The sequence below is a fragment of the Caloenas nicobarica genome, unplaced genomic scaffold (assembly GCF_036013445.1).
Source record: "Caloenas nicobarica isolate bCalNic1 unplaced genomic scaffold, bCalNic1.hap1 Scaffold_519, whole genome shotgun sequence".
Lineage (NCBI taxonomy): Eukaryota > Metazoa > Chordata > Aves > Columbiformes > Columbidae > Caloenas > Caloenas nicobarica.
Genome location: NW_027017508.1, coordinates 40,227 through 57,420, shown reverse-complemented (window position 1 = coordinate 57,420; position 17,194 = coordinate 40,227). Strand labels below are relative to the sequence as shown.

At 64.7% G+C, this 17,194-nt stretch overlaps 1 protein-coding gene across 1 annotated transcript in view; it reads right to left on the bottom strand.

The window, feature by feature from the left end:
• SRCAP (Snf2 related CREBBP activator protein) overlaps window positions 1–17,194 on the bottom strand; it is a gene marked incomplete at its 3' end in the record, with an annotated part of 45,825 nt that overhangs the window by 17,854 nt on the left and 10,777 nt on the right. Inside the window, 9 exon segments of the mRNA XM_065658089.1 lie at window positions 296–473; window positions 1,991–2,262; window positions 3,650–3,742; window positions 6,010–6,099; window positions 7,644–7,716; window positions 8,774–8,868; window positions 9,725–9,893; window positions 14,338–14,478; window positions 16,849–17,034. Coding sequence (XP_065514161.1) covers window positions 296–473; window positions 1,991–2,262; window positions 3,650–3,742; window positions 6,010–6,099; window positions 7,644–7,716; window positions 8,774–8,868; window positions 9,725–9,893; window positions 14,338–14,478; window positions 16,849–17,034 — 1,297 coding nt within the window.

Sequence of the window (17,194 nt, the reverse complement as noted above, 5' to 3'; positions counted from 1 at the left end):
CAGCACCCAAGGAGAACCGGGATGAACACTAAACACCCTACAAATACTCCACAGCACCCAAGGCTGCTCTGATAGACACTAAAGACCCCAAAGCACCCAAGGGTGCTCTGATGGACCCTAAAGATCCTACAAACACTCCACAACACCCGTGGGTGCTCTGACGGACTCTAAACGCCCAACAAAGCCCCATGCAGCACCCAAGGGCGCTCTGAGGGACCCTAAAGACCCTCCGCGTGTCCCGCCCCCCCCCCCCAGCACCCATGGGTGCCGCCGGGGGCGGCTGGGGGTGTCTCACCCTTCTCGCAGGCCAGGTGGGCGAGCAGGGAGATGGTCTGGATGGTCTTGCCCAGCCCCATCTCGTCGGCCAGGATCCCGTTGAGCTTCTTCTCGTACATGGTGACCAGCCAGTCCAGGCCGATGTGCTGGTACTCGCGCAGGGTGCCCCGCAGCAGGTGGGGGATGGGCGTCTTCACCTAAAGGGTGGGGGGGGAAGGGTGCGGGGTGCACCTGGGTCACCTGGGCCGCCTGGGGGGTCTCTAGGACCCAGGGTGGACTTACAGCACCCATGGGTGGCCTTGGGTTACCTGGGGGTCTCTAGGACCCAGGGTGGACTTACAGCACCCGTGGGTGGCCCTGGGCTACCTGGGGGTCTCTAGGACCCAGGGTGGACTTCGAGCACCCATGGGTGGCCCTGGGCCACCTGGGGGTCTCTAGGACCCAGGATGGACTTACAGCACCCAGGGGTGGCCCTGGGCTACCTGGGGGTCTCTAGGACCCAGGGTGGACTTAAAGCACCCATGGGTGGCCCTGGGCTACCTAGGGGTCTCTAGGACCCAGGGTGGACGTACAGCACCCAAGGGTGGCCCTGGGCTACCTGGGGGTCTATAGGACCCAGGGTGGACTTACAGAACCCAGGCGTGACCCTGTGCTACCTGGGGGTCTCTAGGACCCAGGGTGGACTTAGAGCACCCATGGGTGGCCTTGGGCCACCTGGGGGTCTCTAGGACCCAGGGTGGACTTAGAGCACCCATAGGTGGCCCTGGGCTACCTGGGGGTCTCTAGGACCCAGGGTGGACTTAAAGCACCCATGGGTGGCCCTGGGCTACCTGGGGGTCTCTAGGAACCAGGGTGAACCTACAGCACCCAGGGATGGCCCTGTGCTACCTGGGGGTCTCTAGGACCCAGGGTGAACCTACAGCACCCATGGGTGGCCCTGTGCTACCTGGGGGTCTCTAGGACCCAGAGTGAACCTACAGCACCCACGGGTGGCCCTGTGCTACCTGGGGGTCTCTAGGACCCAGGGTGGACTTAAAGCACCCATGGGTGGCCCTGGGCTACCTGGGGGTCTCTAGGACCCAGAGTGAACCTACAGCACCCAGGGGTGGCCCTGTGCTACCTGGGGGTCTCTAGGACCCAGGGTGGACGTACAGCACCCAAAGGTGGCCCTGGGCTACCTGGGGGTCTCTAGGACCCAGGATGGACTTACAGCACCCAGGGGTGGCCCTGGGCTACCTGGGGGTCTCTAGGACCCAGGGTGGACTTAGAGCACCCATGGGTGGCCTTGGGCTACCTGGGGGTCTCTAGGACCCAGGCGTGACCCTGTGCTACCTGGGGGTCTCTAGGACCCAGGGTGGACTTAGAGCACCCAGGGGTGGCCCTGTGCTACCTGGGGGTCTCTAGGACCCAGGGTGGACTTAGAGCACCCAGGGTGTCTCTAGGACCCAGGGTGACCTTAATAGCACCCAGGGTGTCTCTAGGACCCAGGGTGACCCTAATAGCACCCAGGGTGTCTCTAGGACCCAGGGTGACCCTATAGCACCCAGGGGTGACCCTATAGCACCCAGGGTGCCTCTAGGACCCAGGGTGACCCTATAGCACCCAGGCGTGACCCTATAGCACCCAGGGTGTCTCCAGGACCCAGGGTGACCCCATAGCACCCGGGGGGTCTCTGGGCCGCAGGGGTGATGCTGGGGGGGTGGGCTGGGGGTACCTGGGTGGTGGCCAAGGTGTAGCCCTTGGGCTGGAGGCTCTCGGCGGCGGCGGCGATGTCGGTGATCTCCTTCTTGGGGGTGGGAGCGGGGGGCACGGGGCTGGGGTGCTGGGGGGCGCCCGGGGCCGGGGAGGGTTCTTGGGGGGCGGGGGGACCCGCCTCGGCTTCCTCTTCCTCCTCCTCTTCCTCTTCGTCTTCTTCTTCTTCGTCGTCTTCGTCTTCCTCGTCCTCGTCCTCATCGTCATCGTCGTCGCTCTCGGCTGCCGGCGAGTCTGGGGGCACGTGTAGGTGCTGGGGCTGGGGCCAGTGGCAGCACCCAGGGGTGGCCCCATGGCACCCGGGGGGTCTCTAGGACCCAGGAGTGGCCCTATAGCACCTGGGGGGTCTCTAGGACCCAGGGGTGACCCTGTAGCACCCAGGGGTGGCCCCATGGCACCCGGGGGGTCTCTAGGACCCAGGTGTGACCATGTAGCACCCGAGGGGTCTCTAGGACCCAGGGGTGACCCTGTAGCACCCAGGGGTGGCCCCATGGCACCCGGGGGGTCTCTAGGACCCAGGAGTGGCCCTATAGCACCTGGGGGGTCTCTAGGACCCAGGGGTGACCCTGTAGCACCCAGGGGTGGCCCCATGGCACCCAGGGGGTCTCTAGGACCCAGGAGTGGCCCTATAGCACCTGGGGGGTCTCTAGGACCCAGGGGTGACCCTGTGGTAGCTGGGGGGTCTCTAGGACCCAGGGGTTCCCCCTCACCCCTGTCCCCCAGCACCCATGGGTGCCCCCCGGCACCATCTCCCCAGGGTGTCCCCAGCACCCATGGGTGCTCCCCAGCAGCATCTCTCCAGGGTGTCCCCAGCACCCATGGGTGCCCCCCGGCACCATCTCTCCAGGGTATCCCCAGCACCCATAGGTGCCCCCCAGCACCACCTCCCCAGGGTGTCCCCAGCACCCATGGGTGCCCCCCAGCAGCATCTCCCCAGGGTGTCCCCAGCACCCATGGGTGCCCCCCAGCACCACCTCCCCAGGGTGTCCCCAGCACCCATGGGTGCCCCCCAGCACCATCTCCCCAGGGTGTCCCCAGCACCCATGGGTGCTCCCCAGCAGCATCTCTCCAGGGTGTCCCCAGCACCCATGGGTGCCCCCCGGCACCATCTCTCCAGGGTATCCCCAGCACCCATAGGTGCCCCCCAGCACCACCTCCCCAGGGTGTCCCCAGCACCCATGGGTGCCCCCCAGCAGCATCTCTCCAGGGTGTCCCCAGCACCCATGGGTGCCCCCCAGCACCACCTCCCCAGGGTGTCCCCAGCACCACCTCCCCAGGGTGTCCCCAGCACCCATGGGTGCCCCCCAGCACCATCTCCCCAGGGTGTCCCCAGCACCCATGGGTGCCCCCCAGCAGCATCTCTCCAGGGTGTCCCCAGCACCCATGGGTGCCCCCTGGCACCATCTCTCCAGGGTGTCCCCAGCACCCATGGGTGCCCCCCAGCAGCATCTCTCCAGGGTGTCCCCAGCACCCATGGGTGCCCCCCAGCAGCATCTCTCCAGGGTGTCCCCAGCACCCATGGGTGCCCCCCGGCACCATCTCTCCAGGGTATCCCCAGCACCCATGGGTGCCCCCCAGCACCACCTCCCCAGGGTGTCCCCAGCACCCATGGGTGCGCTACCCGAGCGGGTGCTGCAGGCCGGGGGGGAGTCGCAGTCGGAGTCGGTGAATGCCCCGGCGTAGCGCTGGAGCAGCTCCTCCATCGGCAGAGCCCCTGCGGGGACATGGGGGACATGGGGACACGGGGGGACACGGGGGACATGGAGACAAGGGGGGACATGGGGGGACACGGGGGACATGGGGGGACATGGGGGACATGGGGACATGGGGAGACACGGGGGGACACGGGGACAAGGGGGGACATGGGGACACGGGGACAAGGGGGGACATGGGGGACATGGGGGGACATGGGGACATGGTGACATGGGGACAAGGGGGGACACGGGGACAAGGGGGGACATGGGGACACACGGGGGACACGGGGACAAAGGGGGACATGGGGGGACATGGGGGACATGGGGACAAGGGGGGACATGGGGGGACACAGGGGACATGGGGACATGGGGGGACATGGGGACAAGGGGGGACATGGGGGGACATGGGGGGACACGGGGGGACATGGGGGGACATGGGGACACGGGGACACGGGGACACACGGGGGACACGGGGACAAAGGGGGACATGGGGGGACACGGGGACACGGGGACACAGGGGACATGGGGGGACATGGGGACAAGGAGGGACATGGGGGACATGGGGATATGGGGGGACATGGGGACAAGGGGGGACATGGGGGGACACGGGGGACATGGGGACAAGGGGGGACATGGGGGACATGGGGACATGGGGGGACATGGGGGGACATGGGGGGACACGGGGACAAGGGGGGACATGGGGGGACACGGGTGGACACGGGGGGACACACGGGGACACACGCGGGGGGATATGGGGGGACACAGGGGGACACAGGGGACAGAAGGGACACACAGGGACATGTGCGGACATACGGGCACGTGTGGGGACACACCAGGACACAAAGGGGACACATAAGGCCATGTGGGGACAGGTGGGGACACACACGGGGACGCATGGGGACACACAGGGACACAATGGGGACACACACGGGGACACGCAAGGACACGTGGGGACACGCAAGGACACCCCTGAGCACACGGGGCCCTGTGTCCCGGCACACGTGTCGTGTCCCCACGCGTGTCCCCGTGTCCCCACGTGTGTCCCTGTGTCCCGACACACACACGTCCCCATGTCCCCTGTCCCCATATCCCCACGTGTGTCCTCATGTCCCATATCCCCTGTCCCCATGTGTGTCCCCAATTGTGTCCCCATGTCCCGCTGTTCCCCATGTCACCGTGTCCCATATCCCCGAGTCCCCACGTGTGTCCCCATGTCCCCATGTCCCTGTCCCCATGTCCCTGTCCCCATATCCCCGTCCCCATATCCCCACGTGTGTCCCCATGTCCCCAGTCCGTGTCCCCCATGTCCCCCTGTCCCCATATCCTCATGTCCCTGTCCCCATGTCCCCCGTCCCCATATCCCCACGTGTGTCCCCATGTCCCCAGTCCGTGTCCCCCATGTCCCCATGTCCCCATGTCCCCTGTCCCCGTATCTCCATATCCCCCGTCCCTGTCCCCGTGTCCCTGTCCCCATGTGTTTCCTGTGTCCCCATATCCCCACGTCCCTGTGTGTCCCCATGTCTCAGGTGTGTCCCCATGTCCCTGTGTCTGTCCCCACGTCCGCGTGTCTGTCCCCATGTCCCACGTGTGTCCCCATGTCCCCGTGTATCCCCATGTCCCTGTGTCTGTCCCCATGTCCCACGTGTGTCCCCATGTCCCCGTGTATCCCCATGTCCCTGTGTCTGTCCCCATGTCCCACGTGTGTCCCCACGTCCCTGTGTCTGTCCCCACGTCCCCGTGTCTGTCCCCATATCCCTGTGTCTGTCCCCGTGTCCCCGTGTCCGTCCCCACGTCCCAAGTGTGTCCCCGTGTCCCTGTGTCTGTCCCCATGTCCCACATGTGTCCCCATATCCCTGTGTCTGTCCCCATGTCCCCGTGTCTGTCCCCATATCTGTCCCCGTGTCCCCGTGTCTGTCCCCACGTCCCAGGTGTGTCCCCGTGTCCCTGTGTCTGTCCCCATGTCCCACATGTGTTCCCATGTCCCCGTGTCTGTCCCCGTGTCTGTCCCCACGTCCCAGGTGTGTCCCCATGTCCCTATGTCTGTCCCCGTGTTCTCATGTCTGTCCCCATGTCCCAGATGTGTCCCCATGTCCCTATGTCTGTCCCCGTGTTCTCATGTCTGTCCCCATGTCCCAGGTGTGTCCCCGTGTCTGTCCCCACGTCCCCGGTGTGTCCCCATGTCCCTATGTCTGTCCCCGTGTTCTCATGTCTGTCTCCATGTCCCAGGTGTGTCCCCGTGTCTGTCCCCACGTCCCCGGTGTGTCCCCGTGTCCCCGTCCCCTCGTACCCTCCCTCTCCAGCTCGTCCAGCTCCTGCTGGTGGTCGACGTCGCCCTCCAGTCGCTCCTGCGCCGCGATCGTCTCCTCCTCGTCCTCGCCTGCGGTGACACCGGCCCGGGGGTCACGTTGTCCCCAAGGCTGCGGCACGGGCCCCAGGGCGGGGACACTGTCCCCAGGCGGGGACACAGCCCAGGGACAGGTGACAGTGTCTCCAGGGGGTGACAGAGCCCAGGGACAGGTGACGGAGCCCAGGGACAAGTGACAGGGTCCCCAGGGGGTGACAGAGTCCTCAAGGGGTGACAGAGCCCAGGGACAGGTGACAGTGTCCCCAGGGGGTGACAGAGTCCCCAGGGGGTGACAGAGCCCAGGGACGGGTGACAGGGTCCCCAGGGGGTGACAAGTGTCCCCAGGGGGGTGACAGAGCCCAGGGACGGGTGACAGAGCCCAGGGACAAGTGGCAGGGTCCCCAAGGGGTGACAGAGCCCAGGGACAAGTGACAGAGTCCCCAGGGGGTGACAGAGCCCAGCGACAAGTGACAGGGTCCCCAAGGGGTGACAGAGCCCAGGGACGGGTGACAGAGCCCAGGGACAAGTGACAGGGTCCCCAGGGGGTGACAAGTGTCCCCAGGGGGTGACAGAGCCCAGGGACGGGTGACATAGTCCCCAAGGGGTGACAGAGTCCCCAAGGGATCACAGAGCCCAGGGACAAGTGACAGAGTCCCCAGGGGGTGACAGAGTCCTCAAGGGGTGACAGAGCCCAGGGACAAGTGACAGAGCCCAGGGACGGGTGACAGAGCCCCTAACAGGTGACAGAGCCCAGCGACAAGTGACAGGGTCCCCAAGGGGTGACAGAGCCCAGGCACAGGTGACAGAGCCCAGCGACAAGTGGCAGGGTCCCCAAGGGGTGACAGAGCCCAGGGACAAGTGACAGAGTCCCCAAGGGGTGACAGAGCCCAGCGACAAGTGACAGGGTCCCCAAGGGGTGACAGAGTCCAGGGACGGGTGACAGAGTCCCCAAGGGGTGACAGAGCCCAGGGACAAGTGACAGGGTCCCCAAGGGGTGACAGAGCCCAGGGATGAGTGACAGAGCCCAGGGACAAGTGACAGGGTCCCCAAGGGGTGACAGAGCCCAGGGACAAGTGACAGGGTCCCCAAGGGGTGACAGAGCCCAGGGACGAGTGACAGAGCCCAGGGACAAATGACAGAGTCCCCAAGGGGTGACAGAGCCCAGGGACGGGTGACAGAGCCCAGGGACAGGTGACAGTGTCCCCAGGGGGTGACAGAGCCCAGGGACGGGTGACAGAGCCCCTAACAGGTGACAGAGCCCAGCGACAAGTGACAGGGTCCCCAAGGGGTGACAGAGCCCAGGCACAGGTGACAGAGCCCAGCGACAAGTGACAGGGTCCCCAAGGGGTGACAGAGCCCAGGGACAAGTGACAGGGTCCCCAAGGGGTGCCAGAGCCCAGGGACGGGTGACAGAGTCCCCAAGGGGTGACAGAGCCCAGGGATGGGTGACAGAGTCCCCAGGGGGTGCCAGAGCCCAGGGACGGGTGACAGAGTCCCCAAGGGGTGACAGAGCCCAGGGACGGGTGCCGGAGCCCAGGGCCGGCGGCATCCCTGGGGACAGCTGTGTCCCCTCTCACCCTCGTCCTCGGCCGCGAACTCCTCGTCGTCCTCGCGGGGCTCCCACGGGCGTGGGTTCCGTCCCAGCAGCCCCTGGGGACACGGGGACACCGGGTGACACAGGGACACGGGGGTGACCCGGGGGTGACCCGAGGGGTGACACAGGGACAAGGAGGGTGACCCAGGGGTGACCCGAGGGGTGACACAGGGACACGGGGGTGACCCAGGGGTGACCTGGGGGTGACACGAGGGGTGACACAGGGACACGGGGGTGACCCGGGGTGACCTGGGGGTGACCCGAGGGGTGACACAGGGACACGGATGGTGACCCAGGGGTGACCTGGGGGTGACACGAGGGGTGACACAGGGACACGGGGGTGACCCGGGGTGACCTGGGGGTGACCCGAGGGGTGACACAGGGACACGGATGGTGACCCAGGGGTGACCCGAGGGGTGACCCGAGGGGTGACACAGGAACACGGAGGGTGACCCGGGGGTGACCTGGGGGTGACACGAGGGGTGACACAGGGACATGGAGGGTGACCCGGGGGTGACCTGGGGGTGACCCGAGGGGTGACACAGGGACACGGGGGTGACCCAGGGGTGACCCAGGGGTGACCCGAGGGGTGACACAGGGACATGGGGGGTGACATAAGAGCGACATGGGGACACGGGGAGTGACACGGGGGTGACACGGGGACACAGGGTGTGACCTGGGGGTGACCCAGGGACATGGGGGTGACACGGGGACATGGGGGTGACCCAGGACATGGGGGTGACCCGGGGACATGGGGGGTGACACAGAGACCCGGGGGTGACATGGGGGTGACCCAAGAGTGACACAGGGACATGGGGGGGTGACCCGGAGGTGACACAGGGACACGGTGGGGGGGGTGACACGAGGACACAGGAGTGACCCAGGGGTGACATGGGGGGTGACTTGGGGGTGACACAAGACATGGGGGTGACACAGGGGTGACATGGGGGTGACCCAGGGTAACCCAGGCCATGGGGGTGACATGAGGGTGACCCGGGGGTGACATGGGGGTGACCCAGGGTAACCCAGGCCATGGAGGTGAACCGAGGACATGGGGGTGACATGGGGGTGACATGGGGGTGACATGGGGGGTGCCCCAGGGCCAGGGGGTACCTGGGGGGGCAGGGTCCCCAGCAGCCCCTCCAGGGGACGTCCCGTCTGGGGGGGACTCTCGGTGACGTCCTCGTCCGGCAGCTCCACGTCCCCATCTGGGGGGTGACAGCACCCATGGGTGGCCCTGCCCCAGTGTCCCCATGTCCCCCCAGTGTCCTCACGTCCCCAGTATCCCGTGTCCCCTTGTTCCCATGTCCCCATCCCCCTCCCCATGTCCCCAGTGTCCCCACATCCCCCAGTGTCCCCAGTTTCCCCACGTCCCCAGTGCCCCCGTGTCCCCAGTATCCCCATGTTCACCCCAGCGTCCCCATGTCCCCCGTTTCCCCATACCCCTGGTGTCCCCGTGTTGCAGTGTCCCATACCCCTCCCCAGTGTCCCCATGTCCCCTGTCCCCACCGTTGGGTCGTGTCCCTCCGTGTCCCCTGGTTTGGGCTGTGCTGCCCCCCAGCCTGTATCCCCCTGTCCCCATATCGCCCCATGTCCCCATATCCCCCAGGTGTCCCCAGTGTCCCCCATGTCCCCATGTCCCACTGGGTATTCCCAATGTCCCCCTGTCCCCCAGTGTCCCCATGTCGCATATCCCCATCTCCCCCTGGGTGTCCCCAGTGTCCCACATGTCCCCATCTCCCCATGTCCCCAGTGTCCCCATATCCCCATGTCCCCCTGTCCCCATATCCCCATGTCCCCATCCTACCCTGGGTGTCCCCAATGTCCCCAGCGTCCCCATATCCCCATGTCCCCCTGTCCCCATATCCCCATGTCCCCATCTCCCCCTGGGTGTCCCAATATCCCCAGTGTCCCCATATCCTCATGTCCCCCTGTCCCCATATCCCCACGTCCCCATATCCCCACGTTCCCATGTGCCCCTGGGTGTCCCCAATGTCCCCACTCTCCCCATGTCCCCCAGGGTCCCCATGTCCCCATCTCCCCCTGGGTGTCCCCTGTCCCCACCGTGGGGCCGTGTCCCTCCGTGTCCCCTGCTCTGGGCCGTGTTGCCCCCCAGGCTGCGGCTCAGCAGGTCCGAGTATTTCTCGGTCTGGCCCACGATGAAGTCGAGCTGCAGGTCCAGGGCCTGTTTGCGCTTCTCCTCCAGCCGCGACTGCTGCTTGAACTGCACCACCTGCAGGGGGCGCCTGCCGTCACCCGGGGCACCCAACGGGCGCCAACGGGCACCTGGTGGCACCCAACGGCCACCACGGGTCACCAATGGGCACCCAGTGGTCACCATGGGTCATCAACAGCCAATGAATGGCCAACACGGGTCATCAATGGGCACCCAATCGTCACCATGGGTCATCAACAGCCAATGAATGGCCAACACGGGTCATCAATGGGCACCCAATGGTCACCATGGGTCATCAACAGCCAATGAGTGGCCAACATGGGTCATCAATGGGCACCCAGTGGTCACCGTGGGTCATCAACAGCCAACAAACGGCCAACACGGGTCATCAATGGGCACCCAATGGTCACCGTGGGTCATCAACAGCCAACGAACGGCCAACACAGGTCATCAATGGGCACCCAATGGTCACCATGGGTCATCAACAGCCAATGAATGGCCAACATGGGTCATCAATGGGCACCCAATGGTCACTATGGGTCATCAACAGCCAATGAACGGCCACCACGGGTCATCAATGGGCACCCAATGGTCACCATGGGTCATCAACAGCCAACGAACAGCCAACACGGGTCACCTACTGGCACCCAGTGGTCACCGTGGGTCATCAACAGCCAACAAACGGCCAACACGGGTCATCGATGGGCACCCAATGGTCACCGTGGGTCATCAACAGCCAACGAACAGCCAACACGGGTCATCAATGGGCACCCAATGGTCACCATGGGTCATCAACAGCCAACGAACAGCCAACACGGGTCACCTACAGGCACCCAGTGGTCACCGTGGGTCATCAACAGCCAACGAACGGCCAACACAGGTCATCGATGGGCACCCAATGGTCACCGTGGGTCATCAACAGCCAACGAACGGCCAACACAGGTCATCGATGGGCACCCAATGGTCACCGTGGGTCATCAACAGCCAATGAACGGCCAACACGGGTCATCAATGGGCACCCAATGGTCACCGTGGGTCATCAACAGCCAATGAACGGCCAACACGGGTCATCAATGGGCACCCAATCGTCACCGTGGGTCATCAACAGCCAACGAATGGCCAACACGGGTCATCAATGGGCACCCAATGGTCACCGTGGGTCATCAACAGCCAACGAACAGCCAACACGGGTCATCAATGGGCACCCAATGGTCACCATGGGTCATCAACAGCCAATGAATGGCCAACATGGGTCATCAATGGGCACCCAATGGTCACCGTGGGTCATCAACAGCCAACGAACGGCCAACACAGGTCATCGAGGGGCACCCAATGGTCACTATGGGTCATCAACAGCCAACGAACGGCCAACACGGGTCACCTACAGGCACCCAGTGGTCACCGTGGGTCATCAACAGCCAACGAACGGCCAACATGGGTCATGTACAGGCACCCAGTGGGCACCCAACATCCACCCGGTGTCATCCAATGGCCACCACGGGTCACCAATGGGCACCCAATGGTCACTATGGGTCATCAACAGCCAACAAATGGCCAACACGGGTCACCCATGGGCACCCAGTGGTCACCACGGATCAGCTCAGGTCACCCAACAGCCACCATGAGTCACCAATGGGCACCATGGGTCATCAACAGCCAACGACCGGCCAACACAGGTCATCAATGGGCACCCAATGGTCACCATGGGTCATCAACACTCAATGAACGGCCAACACAGGACACCCATGGGCAACCAATGGTCACCATGTGTCACCCAATGACCATCATAGGTCACCTTCGGTCACTGTGGGTCACCAATGGCCACCACGCGTCACCCAACGGCTACCACGAGTCATCAACAACCAACGAATGGTCAACTTGTGTCACCCATGGGCACCCAATGGTCACCCATGGTCATCCAATGCCACCCAATGGCCACCATTGGTCACCTCGGGTCACTGTGGGTCACCAGTTGCCACCACAAGTCATCAACGGCCAATGAACAGCCAACATGGGTCACCCATGGGCACCCAGCGTCACCCAATGTCCACCACGGGTGACCAATGGCCAAGGAACGGCCAACATCAGGCATCGACACCCACCCAATGGTCACTGCAGGCACCCAATGGACACCCAATGGCCACCACGGGTCACCAATGGGCACCCAACAGCCAACCAGTGTCACCCAGTGACCACCACGGCTCATCAGTGAGCACCCAATGGTCACCATGGGTCATCAGCAGCCAATAAACGGCCAACATGGGTCACCCAAGGGCAGCCAATGGGCACCCAATGGCCACCATGGGTCATCTGGGGTCACTGTGGGTCACCAGCGGCCACCACGAGTCATCAACAGCCAACAAACAGCGAACATACGTCACCCATGGGCACCCAACAGCCACCCAGTGCCACCCAGTGGCCACCACGGGTCATCAATAGCCAAGAAACGGCCAACATCGGGCATCAACACCCACCCAACGGTCACTGCAGGCACCCAATGGCCACCCAATGGCCACCAGGGGTCACCAATGGGCACTCAACAGCCACTCAGTGTCACCCAGTGGCCACCACAGGTCATTAATGGGCACCCAATGGCCACCATGGGTCACCCATGGGCACCCAATGGCCACCATGGGTCAACGCGGGTCACCATGGCTCTGCAATGGCCACCCAGTGTCACCCAATGGCCACCTCAAGTCACCACATTAACGACCAACACAGGTCACCCATGGGCACCCAATGGTCACCGTGGGCACCCAATGTCACCCAACGGCCACCATGGGTCAGCTCAGGTCACTGTGGGTCACCAATGGGCACCCAATGTCACCCAATGGTCACCACAAATCACCACATTGATGACTAACGAACGGCCAACATGGGTCACACAGCATCACCCAATAGGCACCTTGGGCACCCAATGGCTACCAGGGGTCGCCTCGGGTCACTGTGGGTCACCCATGGGCACCCAATGGCCACCATGAGTCAGCAACGGGCACCCAGTGTCACCCAATGGCCACCATAGGTCACTGTGGGTCACCAATGGGCACCCAATGTCACCCAATGGGCACCATGGGTCATCAACAGCCAAGGAATGGCCAATACAGGTCACCCATGGGCACCCAATGGTCAGCATAGGCACCCAACAGGCACCCAATGTCACCCAATGGACACCTTGGGTCACCTATGGCCACCATGGGTCACCACAAGTCACCAACGGCCACCCAGTGTCACCCAATGGACACCACGGGTCATCAGCAACCAACAAATGATCAACTTGGGTCACCCATGGGCACCCAATGGGCACCTTGGATCTCCAATGGGCACCCAATAGATACCACGGGTCATCATGGGTCACCCAGTGGCCACCACAGGTCACCAATGGTCAGTATGGGTCATCAATGGCCAACACGGGTCACCCATGGGCACCCGATGGTCACCGTGGATCACCCAAAGGCCACTGTGGGTCACCAATGGGCACCCAACATCACCCAATGGCCACCATGGGTCATCAACAGCCAACGAATGGCCAACATGGGTCACCCATGGTCACCCAATGGGCACCATGGGCACCCAGTGGTCATCTAGGGCACCCAGTGGGCACCCAATGGCCACCATGGGTCATGACAGCCAATGAACAGCCAACACACGTCACCCAGGGGCACCCAGTGGGCACCCAATGGCCACCATGGTCACCTTGGGTCACCCAATGGCCACCATGGGTCAGCTCAGGTCATGGTGAGACCCACAAACCACGTCACGAGCCCCGGTGGCCACTTGGCGGGGCACCCATGGGTGGGGGTTTGTCAGCCACGTTGGGTTTGTCAGCCATGGGTGCTCAGGGGTGACCACCCTCTGAAAACGCATCTGAGAACCCTGGTGAGACCCACAAACCACACTGGAAGCCTCTTGGGGTGGTCACCCATGGGTGGGGGTTTGTCACTCATGGGTGGGGGGTGGCACCCATGTTCGGGGGGTGGCACCCATGGGTGCTCAGGGGTGACCACCCTCTGAAACGCATCTGAGAACCCTGGTGAGACCCACAAACCACACTGGAAGCCTCCTGGGGTGGTCACCCATGGGTGGGGGTTTGTGACTCATGGGTGGGGGTGGCACCCATGTTCGGGGGGTGGCACCCATGGGTGCTCGCAGGGTGACCACTCTCTGAAACGCATCTGAGAACCCTGGTGAGACCCACAAACCACACTGGAAGCCTCCTGGGGTGGTCACCCATGGGTGGGGGTTTGTGACTCATGGGTGGGGGTGGCACCCATGTTCGGGGGGTGGCACCCATGGGTGTTCGCAGGGTGACCACCCTCTGAAACGCATCTGAGAACCCTGGTGAGACCCACAAACCACACTGGAAGCCTCTTGGGGTGGTCACCCATGGGTGGGGGTTTGTCAGACATGGGTGGGGGGTGGCACCCATGTTCGGGGGGTGGCACCCATGGGTGGGGGTTTGTCAGACATGGGTGGGGGGTGGCACCCATGGGTGGGCCAGCACCTTCTCCACGTTGCTCCAGAACTGCTTGACCTCCTTGGCGATGGCCGATGCCACCCGGCGCAGTTTGGCCTGCTCCTCCCGCTTGGCCCGTTCCTCCTTCTGCCGCTGCTCCTCGTGGTGCCGCATCACCATCCGCACCACCTGCGGGGACATCGGGGGACATGGGGACATCAGGGGACGTGGGGACACGGGGGCATCAGGGGACACAGGGACATCGGGGGACATGGGGACATCAGGGGACGTGGGGACACGGGGGCATCAAGGGACACAGGGACATCGGGGGACATGGGGACATCAGGGGACGTGGGGACGTGGGGGCATCGGGGGACACGGGGACACCGGGGGATATGGGGACACAGGGACATCAGGGGACATCAGGACATGGGGGGACATCGGGGGACATGGGAACACCAAGGGACATGGGGATACCCGGACATCAGGGGACATGGGGACATCAGGAGACATCAGGGGACATAAGGACACAGGGACATCAGCGGACACGGGGACATCAGGAGACATCGGGGGACATGGGGACACTGGGGGATATGGGGACACGGGGACATCAGGGGACATCAGGGGACATAGGGACACAGGGACATCAGCGGACACGGGGACATCAGGAGACATCGGGGGACATGGGGACGCTGGGGCATATGGGGACACGGGGACATCAGGGGACATAGGGACACAGGGACATCAGGGGACACGGGAACATCAGGAGACATCGGGGGACATGGGGACGCTGGGGGATATGGGGACACGGGGACATCAGGGGACATCAGGGGACATAGGGACACAGGGACATCAGCGGACACGGGGACATCAGGAGACATCGGGGGACATGGGGACGCTGGGGCATATGGGGACACGGGGACATCAGCGGACACGGGAACATCAGGAGACATCAGGGGACATGGGGACGCTGGGGGATACGGGGACACCCAGAGGACATCAGGAGACATGAGGACACAGAGACACGGGGACACGAGTGACAACCCGGAGACACAGGGACATCAGGGGACCTTGGGACACCGAGGAGACATGGGGACAATGGGGAAATAGAGACATCGGGGGACACGGGGACATCAAGGGACACGGGGACAGGTGCCACATCACCATCCGAACCAGCTGCCGAGGGACACGGGGACAACGGGGACATGGAAACACGGGGACACCGGGGGGACACAAGGACAACGGGGACATCAGGGACACCCTGGGGACATGGGGACAGCAGGGGACACGGTGACAACAGGAACATGGGGACGCCAGGGACAAGGGGACACTGGGGACACCCGAGGGACATGGGGACACTGGGAACAGCCACCCTGAGGTGACAGCAGAGGTTCCCTGGTGGCTTTTCTGGGCTTGAACGTCCCCCAAGGTCCCTCCAACCCGCCCTGAGATCCATAGTCCCCAGGCCGTCCTTTGGTGGGCGGAGCCTGGCAGTGGGCGGAGCCCTGGGGGTGGGCGGAGCCCTGTGAATGGGCGGAGCCTGTGAGTGGGTGGGGGGGGGGGGGGAGCCCCGCAAGTGGGCGGAGCCTGTGATTGGGCAGAGCCCCAGGGGGTGGAGCCCCGGGGGGGTGGAGCCTGTGAGTGGGCGGAGCCCTATGGGTGGGTGGAGCCCCGGGGGGTGGAGCCTGTGAGTGGGCAGGGCCTGGGGGGGGTGGGGCCCTATGGGTGGGTGGAGCCTGTGAGTGGGCAGAGCCCGGGGGTGGGCGGAGCCTGTGAGTGGTCAAAGCCCTGTGGGTGGGCAGAGCCCAGGGGTGGAGCCCTGCGGGGTGGAGCCTGTGAGTGGGCGGAGCCTGTGAGTGGGCGGGGCCCTATGGGTGGGCAGAGCCTGTGAGTGGTCAAAGCCCTGTGGGTGGGCAGAGCCCAGGGGTGGAGCCCTGCGGGGTGGAGCCTGTGAGTGGGCGGAGCCTGTGAGTGGGTGGGGGCCTATGGGTGGGTGGAGCCTGCGAGTGGGCGGGGCCCTATGGGTGGGCAGAGCCCCGTGGGTGGGCAGAGCCTGTGAGTGGGCGGAGCCCCGAGGGGTGGAGCCTGTGAGTGGGCGGAGCCCGGGGGGGGTGGAGCCTGTGAGTGGGCGGAGCCCCGGGGAGGTAGAGCCTGTGAGTGGGCAGAGCCCTATAGGTGGGCGGGGCCTGTGAGTAGGCGGAGCCCTATGGGTGGGCAGAGCCCTGTGGGTGGTCAGAGCCTGTGAGTGGGCGGAGCCCCGGGGGGTGGAGCCTGTGAGTGGGCAGAGCCCTGTGGGTGGGTGGAGCCCTGTGGGTGGGTGGAGCCTGTGAGTGGGCAGAGCCCCGGGGGGGGTGGAGCCTGTGAGTGGGTGGAGCCCCGGGGGGGGTGGAGCCTGTGAGTGGGCAGGGCCCCCGGGGGTGGGGGGGGGGGTGTGGAGCCTGTGAGTGGGCAGAGCCCCCGGGGGGGTGGAGCCTGTGAGTGGGCGGAGCCCCGGGGGGGTGGAGCCTGTGAGTGGGCGGGGCCCGCGAGTGGGCGGGGCCGGCGCGGGGGGAGCCGCACCTTCCTGGCCACGCCGCGCTTCCAGCGGCGCTCCTGCGCGAAGTCCTGCGCCAGCCACTGCATCTCCTCGCACAGGTAGTCCCAGTGCACCTTGGGCCGCGCCGGCTCGGGCACCTTGGGCAGGCGCCGCAGCGACCAGAAGCCCTCGCGCTTCATCTCGGCCACGCGGTGCTCCACCTCGGCCTCCTGCCGCGCAAACGCCTCCTTTCGCACCAAAAGCCCCGCGTTTCCCACCCAAACCCGCGCCTTTCGGACCAAAACCAGCCCGTTTCAGACCAAAACCAGCCCATTTTGAACCAAAACCACCCATTTAGGACCAAAACCAGCCCGTTTCGGACCAAAACCA